This window comes from Polypterus senegalus, chromosome 3 (assembly GCF_016835505.1).
Source record: "Polypterus senegalus isolate Bchr_013 chromosome 3, ASM1683550v1, whole genome shotgun sequence".
Classification (NCBI taxonomy): Eukaryota; Metazoa; Chordata; class Cladistia; order Polypteriformes; family Polypteridae; genus Polypterus; species Polypterus senegalus.
The window spans coordinates 260107385-260121207 of record NC_053156.1 but is presented as its reverse complement, the minus strand read 5'-3'; the positions used below and the strand labels follow the sequence as shown (position 1 = coordinate 260121207).

At 37.3% G+C, this 13823-nt stretch overlaps 1 protein-coding gene across 2 annotated transcripts in view; it reads left to right on the top strand.

Moving 5' to 3' along the window:
• LOC120526086 (CD2-associated protein) overlaps nucleotides 1-13823 on the top strand; it is a 244183-nt gene that overhangs the window by 71292 nt on the left and 159068 nt on the right. For both annotated transcript variants that reach the window (XM_039748981.1, XM_039748979.1), the window contains exons 5-6: nucleotides 4804-4924; nucleotides 11552-11751. In XM_039748981.1, coding sequence (XP_039604915.1) covers nucleotides 4804-4924; nucleotides 11552-11751 — 321 coding nt within the window. The remainder of the gene's footprint in view (nucleotides 1-4803; nucleotides 4925-11551; nucleotides 11752-13823) is intronic.

Genomic DNA, 13823 nt, shown 5'->3' with positions numbered 1-13823 from the left:
TATCATTGCAGAACAGTTTAAATACCTAGGGGTAAACATCACAAGTAAACATAAAGCTCTTATCAACAAAATTTCACGTCTGCATGGAAAAAATTAAACAAGACTTGCATAGATGGTCAACCCTTCATCTCACACTAGCTGGAAGAATTAACACTGTTAAGATGAATATTCTTCCTAAGCTCCTTTTTTTATTTCAAAACATTCCAATATACATTAATAAATCATTTTTTAAGCAATTAGATTCAACAATAACCTCATTTATTTGGAATTCAAAACATCCACGCATCAAAAGAGCGACCCTACAAAGACAAAAGGCAGAAGGCGGCATGGCTCTACCTAACTTCCAGTTTTATTACTGGGCAGCAAATATACAGGATAAGAACCTGGACACAAATAGAAGAACATACACAGGCATGGACCGCAATAGAAGTAAAATCCTGCAGTACTTCTTTGTATTCCTTGCTCTGTGCTCCAATAAACACACGTTATCGGCAATACACTAATAACCCAATTGTGCTCCACTCACTTAGAATCTGGAACCAATGTAGAAAGCATTTTAAGACGGAGAAGCTTCTATCTGTGGCACCTCTGCAAGAGAACCACCTCTTTCAACCTTCACAAACATATGCAGTTTTTAATATCTGGAAAAATTTGGAATTAACTTGCTTAGAGATCTTTATATAGACAACGTCTTTGCATCCTATGAACAATTACATTCCAAATTTAACATTCCAGCTACACATTTCTTTCACTATCTTCAAATCAGGAACTTTGTTAAACAGAACCTTCCAGATTTTCCTCATCTTGCACCCTCATCCATGCTGGAAAAATATTGCTCAATCTCAAGGACTTAGACTCCATCTCTACAATATATAAAATCATTTTACAATCCCTTCCTTTCAAAGATCCAAGAGGACACTGGGAAAAGATCTCTCAATTAATATATCAGAAAAGGAGTGGAAAGTAGCAATGCAGAGAATTCACTCAAGCTCCATATGCAAAGCATACAATTATACAACTCAAAATTATATATCGAGCACATCTGTCTCACTAAAACTCTCAAAATGTTTCCAGGGCATGATCCAACCTGCAAAGTTGCAACCAAGTCCCAGCCTCACTGGGTCACATGTTCTGGGCCTGCACCAAATTAACATTATTCTGGACAAAATTTTTAATTACCTTCAGACAGCCTTGGACTCACAATCCCTCCTAACCCATTAACAGCTATGTTTGGGGTTCTTCCAGAGGGGCTTAAAGTGGAGAAAGACAAACAAATTGCGATTGTATTCACTACAGTTTTGGCACGTAGACTGATTCTGATAACCTGGAAGAACCCAAACTCTCCTCTTTAAGTCAGTGGGAAACGATGTGTTATATTATTTGAAATTGGAAAAATCAAATACTCAGTTAGAGGATCTGTACAGACTTTTTTCAAAACATGGCAGGATCTAATCAGTAATATTTTAAAATAAGTTCATAAAGCACAGAGAATTTATTAATTTAGGTATGTTTATAAGCCTTAAATTTTACACCGTTTGGCTTGCTTTCTCTGTCAGGGGTGGATATCGATCTGTTCTTAACTCAATTTTTCTTTTTTTAAAAACTTGATTGCTTTGTATGGATTGCAATAAAATTAATAAAGAAAAAGAATTTTGAAATGAATCCTGCCTAACTTTTGTAAGTAATCTGTCAGGAATGAGCCTGCCAAATTTCAGCCTTCCACCTACACGGGAAGTTGGAGAATTAATGATGAGTCAGTCAGTCAGTCAGTCAGTCAGTGAGGGCTTTGCCTTTTATTAGTATAGATATACACATATATACAGTGCACCGGAAAGTATTTATAGTGCATCGCTTTTTCCACATTTTGTTATGTTATAGCCTTATTCCAAAATGGATTAAATTCATTTTTTTCCTCAGAATTCTACACACAACACCCTATAATGACAACATGAAAAAATTTACTTGAGGTTTTTCCAAATTCATTAAAAATAAAATAATTGAGAAATCAAATGTACATAAGTATTCACATCCTTTGCTCAATACTTTTTCGATGCACCTTTGGCAGTAATTACAGCCTTAAATCTTTTTGAATATGATGCCACAAGCTTGGCACACCAATCCTTGGCCAGTTTTGCCCATTCCTCTTTGCAGCACCTCTGAAGCTCCAGCAAGTTGGATGGGAAGCATCGGTGCACAGCCAATTTAAGATCTCTCCAGAGATGTTCAATCGGATTCAAGTCTGGGCTCTGGCTGGGCTACTCAAGAACATTCACAGAGTTGTCCTGAAGCCACTCCTTTGATATCTTTGCTGTGTGCTTAGGGACATTGTCCTGCTGAAAGATGAACCGTTGTCCCAGTCTGAGGTCAAGAGCGCTCTGGAACAGGTTTTCATCCAGGATGTCTCTGTACATTTCTGCAGTCATCTTTCCCGTTATCCTGACTAGTCTCCCAGTTCCTGCCGCTGAAAAACATCCCAACAGCATGATGCTGCCACCACCATGCTTCACTATAGGGATGGTATTGGCCTGGTGATGAGCGGTGCATGGTTTTCTCCAAACATGACGTGACGCCTGGCATTCACACCAAAGAGTTCAATCTTTGTCTCATCAGACCAGAGAATTTTGTTTCTCATGGTCTGAGAGTCCTTCAGGTGCCTTTTGGCAAACTCCGGGCAGGCTGCCATGTGCCTTTTACTAAGGAGTGGCTATAGTCTGGCCACCATACAGGCCTGATTGGTGAATTGCTGTAGAGATGGTTGTCCTTCTGGAAGGTTCTCCTCTCCCCACAGGACCTCTGGAGCTCTGGCAGAGTGACCATCGGGTCCTTGGTCACCTCCCTGACTAAGGCCCTTCTCCACCGATCACTCAGTTTAGATGGCAGGACAGCTCTAGGAAGAGTCCTGGTGGTTTCGAACTTCTTTCACTTACGGATGATGGAGGCCAATGTGCTCATTGGGACCTTCAAAGCACCAGAAATTTTTCTGTAAACCTTCCCCAGATTTGTGCCTGAAGACAATCCTGTCTCGGAGGTCTACAGACAATTCCTTTGACTTAATGCTTGGTTTGTGCTCTGACATGAACTGTCAACTGTGGGACATTATATAGATAGGTGTGCCTTTCCAAATCCTGTCCAATCAACTGAATTTACCACAGGTGGACTCCAATTAAGCTGCAGCAACATCTCAAGGATGATCAGGGGAAACAGGATGCACCTGGGCTCAATTTTGAGCTTCATGGTAAAGTCTGTGAATACTTATGTACATGTTCTTTCTCAATTTGTTTATTTTTAATAAATTTGCAAAAATCTCAAGTAAACTTTTTTTCATGTTGTCATTATTGGGTGTTGTGTAGAATTAAGTTTGGTCCTATGGTCCTTGAGGTTGCATGCACTCAATATGAGGGCCATGTCTAGCGCTACAAACATCACAACGGTAGACCATTTCATGCCACACACGAGTCAACTGGTCCCTAGTTAGTGAATTCACTGCTTCCTCAATTCGATGTCGCAAATCTTGAATATTAACAAGCATAGGTGGAACAAACGCTCTTTTTTTTTTTCCCCATGTACCTCCATAGATAATATTCGCAGGAGGTATGGAGACCAGGGAGGCCATAGACAATGAGCAAGATCTTGTTGTCCACCACTTTTAATCCATCATCCTGGAATGGTGTCATTCAGGTAACACCAAACCTTCAAGTGGAAATGAGGTGGGGCGCCATCTTGCATGAAAATTAAGTTGGTGGCATTCACTGGTATTTTTAGGCGGGCTTTTAAACTTTGAACTTTCCTCTGTCCAGTGATGTGTAGAATGTGTTTCTGTCTTATACACTTTGTTTGAAATAAATTTTTGAAACCTGCTCTTTCATTTTGAATAGCCCTGTATTTTAAGAAACAATTTTGCAACGTGACTGTACTGCATTACATTACACTGAACATTAACAAATAAGTGTTAATTTTAATTCATTAATCATGCATTTCAAAATCAGATTTAACAGCAATTTAAAAATAACAGCCGTCAATAGTAACTGTAGTGTATGAATTAATCAGTCAGTCAATTACTTTATTTTCAAAGCCGTTCCTTATAGTACAGACTGAGACTGAATGGGAGCACCACCTTAACTTTCCCTGGACATGATTCAGAGTGCATATGGCACATGCACGGGTGCGCACATAAATAATTCTGACAATTAATAACAATAGTTGACCCACCATATTTTAGCATGGTTAAGTGTAAAGCAGCATCTTTAGAAGACACTGGAAGGTTTACGTTTTTTTTTTTTTTTTGTTTTAACATTTCCATATCTCAAAAAAATTGCTCTGAGTAGCAACTGAAAATTATCTATTAATTTTTCAAACTCATCTTTTTTTTTTTTTAGCCCTCTTAGATGTTGTTTGTCTAGCAGCCGTTGGGATTGTATGTTCTTTAAGCTTGTCATTTGATACCATGCTCATTTTTGCTACATCCAGTAACATTGGTATCTTATGATGGCAAGACATATGCACACTGCTTTGGATTGGCTGTCTACAATACATTGTACACATTGTTTCTTTGTAAAAGAGTGTTTAATTTCTAAATACTACCCTTATTAAAATGTTAATGTTGTGGATTACTAGTAGCAATGATTAAAATCTAGACTTGTATTTTAGAAATTTAATTTACAACATAAAATGAACAAGACAGGAACATAAAGCAAACTCTACTTCTAAATTGTTTTTTCATAATATACCATTTAAAAGTGTTAAACTAAATTTGTAATCACACTTATACTAATACTTCAGTCTTTCATTTGTTTTCAATATTAGGTAGAAGAAGGTTGGTGGAATGGAACTATAAATGGAAAGTTTGGTTTATTTCCTTCTAATTTTGTGAGGGAAATTGAAGGTGCAGAAGATGAGGAGGAGCGTGAAGCAACAGAGGAATCAGGTAAAGTGTTTTAAAAAAATACTTCAGTGCATTTCAGAAGTGTTTACTCTAAACCTTGATGGCTTATAAGGCTGCTTTGTCATCCCCCAATACTCATTCTTTGGTAGGGCCAAAGAGCAACATCATAATTAGATCCGTGGTGGCTCTGTTTTCTCATGGACCTGGCTTCTGTGAAGCGATTCCAAATAGGTCCTACAATGGACTGAGACACTGTCTTGTGCTGGTTCCAGCCTTGCACTCGGTGATTCTATCCTAAGCTGTAGTCATCAATGACCTAGAATTAAATTAAGCAAGTTTGAGAATTTGTTAATGCTGCCATTGGATTTGCTAATGACACAATATTTCTTCAAATAGGTCAATAATAATACTGAGTCTGCAAGGTAGTCAGTTTGGCAAACATATATCTTGTCAGAAAAGTTGCATTTAGTTCTACCCCAATCTAAAAGAAGTCATTGTTGTATTAGTGTTACAGTGTTACCTGCTTCAGATTTCTTAATTTTCAGATACAATAAGACTGGTCCTAGTGAAACTTGCACAAGGGCACCTTCAGCCTCTGAAATGCTAGATGAAGTGCAGAATAAGGAGGCTGGAAATTCTGATTTGATATAACTGCTGTATAGAAAATTTGTCGCTTGATGGCATCACACTTAGTGCTATTGTAAGTTTGTTGCTTAGGAAAAGTTATTTATTTACTGTGGTGACATGCAAAATAACTACTACAACACATATTGATGAAGCTCATGCCATAACCCAGACACACTGACTGGTTTCTCTTATCACCCTGAATATTAACACTAGAATCCCTGAAGCCTGCAAAAATATTCGTAATGGGCATCCACCTTAAATTTTACTTGCAGCCCCTCATCACTGTGCCAATTACCCACGATAAGCGACTTTGTTTTGCAAATGAGCCAGTCAGCTAAGGCAGCCAGTCTGCTATCCCATCCCTCACCGAAGCAGCAACAGTCGGACACAAAATTCTCACTGAGGAAGTTTGTTTATCTGGTTGTGAGGTGTCTGGAATTGTATAGGAAAATAATATATTGTTATTTCAAATACATACATTTCATGTGTGTTCCGTGTCTACAACGATCTGTTTACATGTAGGATGACATTTCTTGTTAGGCAAGAATTGTTGAATACAAAACTAAAAACAGGCAATTTTCATGTTATAGTAATAATGACAAAATGTTGGTGTAAAGTGTATAATGTGGAAAGTCCAAATATCAAATAAACACTTAAAAAACACACTTGTTTTGTTATACCTTTTTTCAATTCAAGAATAAAACTGAAGAAAAAGAAATTGTTCTATTTTTGTGTTGCTGTCAATGTGTAAAGACTGAATCTTAAATATCAATCGATACAAAGTAAAGATGTTTGCTTGCATATGTGTGTTTGTATGTTTCATGTTGGAAATGCGGGTATTTCACAGATATCTGCTTGGCTGGTGCAGGAGTAATAACTGCAGCTTTGTAATCAAGACATTGTTAGTATAATACCAAGTCTCCTGGTTTGAGTAGTTAGCTACTATTATTATTACTATTACATACTAAAAACATACATTTGATTTGAGACATAAACAGCCTGTGTAAAGATATGGTACTTGTAAAAGTTTTTATTTATTTATTTTAATTTAGTTTTTTTCTTTCAGACATTTTCACGCTTCTCCCAATCTGACACTCTTAGTTTTAAAATAAAGATGTGGCATAACAAAACAAGTGCTTTTATGTGTAATTTTTTTTTCAGTCTTTATTCAGTTTCATTCTTAAATAAAAGCATACATGTTTTGTTGATTTGTTGGAGACTCAAATCCAATGTATGTTTTTAACATATAATAGCAAAAATAATAGCAGCCCACTACACAAAAGAGCTAAATGCAGGGGAGGAGTGCCATCCCTGCCACCAAGCCCCAAATTTTCCCTGTAAGTTGGAGGACCTGATTGTAGGGCTGGATATAGATTTATGTCATACCCAGGATGAACATTTTGAGAATTTTTTCTATATTTCTGCATAAATATGACCTAAAACATCAGACTTTCATCAGATTTTCACTCAAGTCCTAAAAGTAGATAAAGAGAAACCAGTTAAACAAATGAGACGAAAATATTATACTTGGTCAAATTATTTATTAAGGAAAATGATAGAATATTACATATTTATGAGTGGCAAAAGTATGTAAACCTTTGCTTTCAGTATCTGGTGTGACCCCCCTTTACAGTAATAACTGCAACTAAACGTTTCCGGTAAACACAAAACATTCTTCCAATAGCCGCCTGGTTTGTCCACGTGATCTTTAGCAAACTTCAGACGAGCGGTAATGTTTTTTTTGGAGAGCAGTGGCTTTCTCCTTGCAACCCTGCTATGCACACCATTGTTGTTCAGTGTTCTGATGGTGGACTCATGAACATGAACATTAGCCATTGTGATAGAGGCCTTCAGTTGCTTAGAAGTTACCCTGGGGTCTTTTGTGACCTTACCAACTATTACACGCCTTGCTCTTGGAATGATCTTTGTTGGTTGACCACTCCTGGGGAGGGTAACAATGGTCTTGAGTTTCCTCCGTTTGTACACAATCTGTCTGACTGTGGGTTGGTGGAGTCCAAACTCTTTAGACATGGTTTTTTAACCTTTTTCCAGCCTGATGAGCATCAACAACTCTTTTTCTGAGGTCCTCAGAAATCTCCTTTGTTCGTGCCATGATATACTTCCACAAACATGTGTTGGGAAGAGCAGACTTTGATAGATCCCTGTTCTTTGAATAACACAGGGTGCCCACTTACACCTGATTGTCATCCCACTGATTGAAAATGCCTGACTCTTAATTTCACCTTCAAACTAACTGGTAATCCTAGATGTTCACATACTTTTGCCACTCACAAATATGTAATGCTCGATCATTTTCCTCAATAAATAAATGACCAAGTATAATATTTTTGTCTCATTTGTTTAACTGGTTTCTCTTTATCTACTTTTAGGACTTGAGTGAAAATCTGATGATGTTTTAGGTCATATTTATGCAGAAATATAAAAAATTCTAAAGGGTTCACAAACTTTCAAGCACAACTGTAAACATTCCAAAAAGGTACCATTTTGTGTATTATGCAGAACTTTAAAACTTATGACATAAGAGTCCTTGGTAACATAATAGGGATAACTGAGACAAATCCCAGTGATAATGCAAAACACCTACAGGATGACCTGAGGATGGCCTGGACAAGTGTTTCAGTTGCCACTTTTCAACAGCTACTGTACAAACAAGAACATCATTCCTGACTCCAAAACACCCTCCACTCTTGACCACGATGAGCATCAGTGATTGATTAAAATATACCAAGAGGAATTTGGATAGGCCTGCACAGCTTTGGGAGACAGTTCTGTAGATTAATTAAACTAAATTTGAACTGTTTTGGCATGAGAAAAGCCAGGCTTATGACCAGAAGAAAACCATCACTACAATCGAGTCCAGAAGTGGGCCATTGATGACAAAGTGACGATGTTTTGCTACAGGAACTGGAAATGTCGACCATGTAACTGGCAACATGAATTCTCAGAAATACCATGCCATTTTCAAGAGAAATGTGAGGCCTTCTTTTGGGAAATTGAACAATGCAGATTATTGGACTCTCTGGCAAGAGAATAATTCTGAAATAGATCCTAGAATGCTCTGGAGTGCCCTTCTCAGTCCATGGATTTAAATCCCATACAAAATCTTTGGTGGGATTTAAAGATGCAGTTGCAGCATGGAAGCCATCAAAAATCAATGAGCTGGAGACCTTTTATCTGCTTAATTAATAATGACATAATGACAGACTTGCCCACACCTGCCCATGAAATAGCCTTTGAGTCAATTGTCCAATTACTTTTGAGCCCCTGAAATAAAGGGATTGTGTTAAAAAATACTTTAGTTCCCTCACATTTTTATGCAATCTTTTTGTTCAACCCACTGAATTAAAGCTGAAAGTCTGCACTTCAACTGCATCTGAGTTGTTTCATTTAAAATTCATTATGGTAATGTACAGAACCAAAATTAGAAAAATGTCTCTCTTCAAATATTTATGAACCTAACTGTATGCAGTACATTTGTTACATTTATCCATACTGTTGTTTTCTTATTATTTACTTACAATTATTTATTAATATATGTTTCAGAATATTACTTTCTATTGCACTTGTCCTGTGTTTATGTATATTTTGCATTGCAGTCCTGGGGCACATTATTTCATGCCAATTAGTGCATCCGGAAAGTATTCACAGCGCATCACTTTTCCACATTTTGTTATTTTACAGCCTTATTCCAAAATGGATTAAATTCATTTTTTTTCATCAGAATTCTACACACAACACCCTAAAATGACAACATGAAAAAAGTATAAAGTGTACAGAAGTATTCACAGCCTTTGCCACGAAGCTCAAAATTGAGCTCACGTGCATCCTGTTTCCCCTGATTATCCTATGTATTGATGGTATGACTATAAAGCCACTTGACTTATGTTCTCAGATATGTATCAAAATATGTTTTTGTTCAATGAGACTTTTTTGTATATTTTACGTAACCTTTATTCACATCACGATTATGTCTTTTGAGGTGAGACGGTAGAATATATCCAATTGCATACAGTATATACATTCTATTAATATTCCATTTTATTTGTTTTGACAGTGAAACAATTGTTAATTAAGCCATATTTAAAAATAAATAAGTAAATAACATATATATGATAATTATTTTATTGGTTTATTGTTTTATCTGGTTAGAAGTTAATATGTTCTATTTAATGTATTAGGCATTTTAGCACACTTAAACATTACTATATTTTTGCAGTCATTACGTATTTTAATTATTGGATTTATTCTTCTTCTTTTGGTTGTTCCCATTAGGGGTCGCCTTAGCAAATCATCAGTTTCCATATCTTCCTGTCCTGTGCGTTTTTCTCTGTCACAACCCACCACCTGCATGCCCACTCTCACCACATCCATAAACCTCATCTTTGGTCTTCCTCTTTTCCTTTTGCCAGGCAGCTCCATCTCTAGCATCCTTCTCCCAGTATATCCAGCATCTCTCCTTTGCATGTGTCCAAACTAGCACAATCTCGTCTCTCTGGCTTTTGTCTCCAAACCATCTAACCTGAGCTGACCATCTAATGTAATTGTTCCTAATCCTGTGCATCCTCGTCATACCCAATGCAAACCTTAGCATCTTTAACTTTGCCACCTTCAGCTGTGTCTCTTGTCTTTTTGTCAATTCCACCGTCTCCAACCCATGTAACATAGCTGGTCCCACTCTTCCCTTTCATTCTTGCTGGTACCTGTCTGTCACAAATCACTCCTGACACTCGTTTACACCCACTCCACCCTGCCTGCACTCCCCTCTTCACTTCTCTTCTACACTCCCCATTACTCTGTACTGTTGATCCCAAGTATTTAAACTCATTCACCTTCACCAACTTCTTTCTTTACATCTTCGTCATTCCTTTGACCTTCCCCTCATTCACACACATCTATCCTGTCTTGGTCATATTAACCTTCATTCCTGTCCTCTGTAGATCATCAGGGTCTCCCCAACCTGCTCCGTAAATGTCATAGTCCATAGGGACACTTGTCTAATCTCCTCTGTCAACCTGTCCATCACCATTGCAAATAAGAAAGGGCTCCGAGCACATCCCTGATGTAATCCCACCTTTACCTTGACTGCACCTGTCATTCCTACTGCAGACCTTAACACAGATCTTTGTAGACACGGAGCACACATGAAATGGTTGTATTCCAAATAACGATATACTGTATTATTTACGCTATACACACGCAGATAAGGAGCCTTGTTTTGAGCTGGTATACCTTTTTTCCCGCGAGCTGAGCTCCGTCAAGGCGAGGGCTGAGACAGCAGGCTCCTTGCTGGTTGTGCTAATTAATGCATTTACAAAACAAAAGACGCTGATGGTAGGGTTGTGAAGGGATTTCAGGTGGGCCAGGATTAAGGCTTCAAGAATTCTAGTGTTAAATGCAGACATACATATGTGAACCTAATGTCGTAAGATCGAACAGAGTTCTTAATTACTGGTGAAGTAATATACTGTGAATACCTTACTTGTCTGTTTGACCATGAAAGATTCTGTCAGCACTATGTACCAGTGTAATTAGTGAAGAGCTTGAAGGGCTTTTTAATACAGCTTCAGGAATTATAGTTCAGTTTATAAAAAAAAAAATAAAAAAAAAATGGAATGATTCTAAAAAAACCAAAACATCCCTGTGACATATGAAAGCTTAGTTAAGTTGGATAATAATTTTAATTATTAAGACTTATAATTAAGTTGCAATTTTTAAATTGAAATTTCCATTAGTTAAGAGTTATGTATCAGAACACTGTGTAGCCTACTACTGTATGTCAAGTACTTATTGTTTTTTTAAAGAGCTAAGTTCTATTTTAAATAAAAAGTGTCATCTTTAAAGATCAAGTCTGGTTCTAATGTTAAATCAACAAACAACTCATAGTCTCCTGTTTTAAACAGCAGGGACAGAGAAATGCTTAAATAACTTCCTCTTAACACAACGGTGACAGTATGAAATCCTTTTAACTTGTAATTCTCAGCAGACTAACACTGTACTCTTTGTTTCTATTTGATCTTTCAGAATCTAGTACTAAAGAAGTTCCTTGTTCGAGTCTTGCTAGTCCTACCTCTCCATTGTCATCACCTGTGCCTGGCAATGAAGCAGTAGCTCAACCAAAGAAAATCAGAGGAGTAGGTTTTGGAGATATATTTAAAGAAGGATCTGTTAAATTAAAATCAAGATTGCCTAGTACTGACTGTGAGGAAAAGAAACTTGATAAGGTATTCATGTTGTTTTCGTTTGTAACATTTTTCAGTAAATTGTTCTTGATTATTCATTGCTTTTCTGAACAAAATAATCTCCATTAAACTGTGAAATAGTTTTTTTTAAATTTAATGTAGTATATGTTTGTCATATAAGAAATTAATTACTAGTTTTGGAAACAAAACTATAATGTAATAATGTAAATGAAAATCCCATTTTAGGGTTTTACAAATATTTACTACTAGCAAAATACCCGCGTTTCGCAACGGAGATGTAGTGTGTTAAAGAAGTTATGAAAAAGAAAAGGAAACATTTTAAAAATAATGTAACATGATTGACTTCAAAAAGAATCGCAACACGTATACAGGAACACCGCAAGCGCCGTCAGAAGAAAGGACGCACTGTCATTGATCTATAAGCATACTAAATCAACAGGACATACATTTAATTGGGACGATGTACAAGTAAAATTTAAAGCCAATAATAAAAGTGCTAGAGAGCTGGCTGAATCCTGGTTATCAAATGAGAACGTCATCAACAGACACTTGGACATAAATCCAGCATATACAAACTTAAAAAGAACTTATTCTTAATAAACAAGACTTTACTCCCAACAACCTTACCCATACACGGACCTAGCCACGTCCCCCCACGTATATATATATATCTATACTAATAAAAGGCAAAGCCCTCACTCACTCACTGACTCACTCACTGACTCATCACTAATTCTCCAACTTCCCATGTGGGTGGAAGGCTGAAATTTGGCAGGTTCATTCCTTACAGCTTCCTTACAAAAGTTGGGCAGGTTTTATATCGAAATTCTACGCGTAATGGTCATAACTGGAAGCAGTTTTTCTCCATTTACTGTAATGGAGATGAGCTTCAATGCCGTGGGGGCGGAGTTTCGTGTGACATCATCACGCCTCCCCGTAATCACGCAGTACATAGAAAACCAGGAAGACCTCAAAAAAGCGCTGAAGAAAACATGCATTATATAATTGAGAAGGCAGCGAAACAATAAGAAGAGAGCGAGTGACATATACTACCATATATTCATGAGTGTTGCCAGCTCGGAAAGAAAGCACGGTGTAAACCTAAACTTTAAATTAAGTTCATAGACAGGCTACCGCTGGCGTTTCACATACACACAGGTAATGCGGGATACAAGTTTAATGAGAGGACGAGGATATAAACGAGAGTTTTGATCACTTTGTAACTAAGTTAAAATTGTAGGTGAAGGGGTGTGCTTATGCAAATTCCAGAGACTGTGTTTGTGGGGATTGACAGTTAAGGCGGGTGGGGGAGTCACGTCATCATCTCCCTCCCATTCATCTCATTTCGCTCTGAGCTGAGCTCCGTGGCTAACGCCGTCTTCCGAAGCAACTTCGTCAGACTGCCACCAAATACTCACAGAAAAATCCACAAGTTAATACACACGCTGTCTCTATAGAGTTTCTACACACTGAATCCTCCAGGCACTACTTACAAAAGGTCACATTGACAATCGTGTTACGTTATTTTTAAAATCTTTCCTTTTCTTAGCACAAGCACAGCCGAGAAGCTTGATGCATGTGCTCCATAACGCGTTAAAAATAATGCATTTAATCACACTTTGCATTACAAGCAAAGGGGAGCTTTTGTCAATGCATGATTTCCTGGTACACGGATTACATTGATCAGCGCATCCCGATTCATTTTACCCTCGCACCACCTTAGTTTGAGAAGAAGTATGAAAAATATGAGGTTAACACAGAAAAACAGATCACCAATTCAAGCTTTATGAATAATCGATTAAGCCATCAATAATTGTTTTGGTAAAGCCATCCTCCTTCCATTTTATAATTTTTCCGCCACTAGCCATGATTAAATGAGCGGTAAAAAGTAAGAGCAAAGCGAGGGTGACTTATTTAGGCAGGCATATATATGACAGCAACACTCATGACAATGTCAATCATGTTACGTTATTATTAAAATGTTTCCTTTTCTTTTCATTACTTCTTTAACACACTACTTCTCCGCTGCCAGGCGGGGTATTATATATATATATATATATATATATATATATATATGAATGACCTCCAAAGAG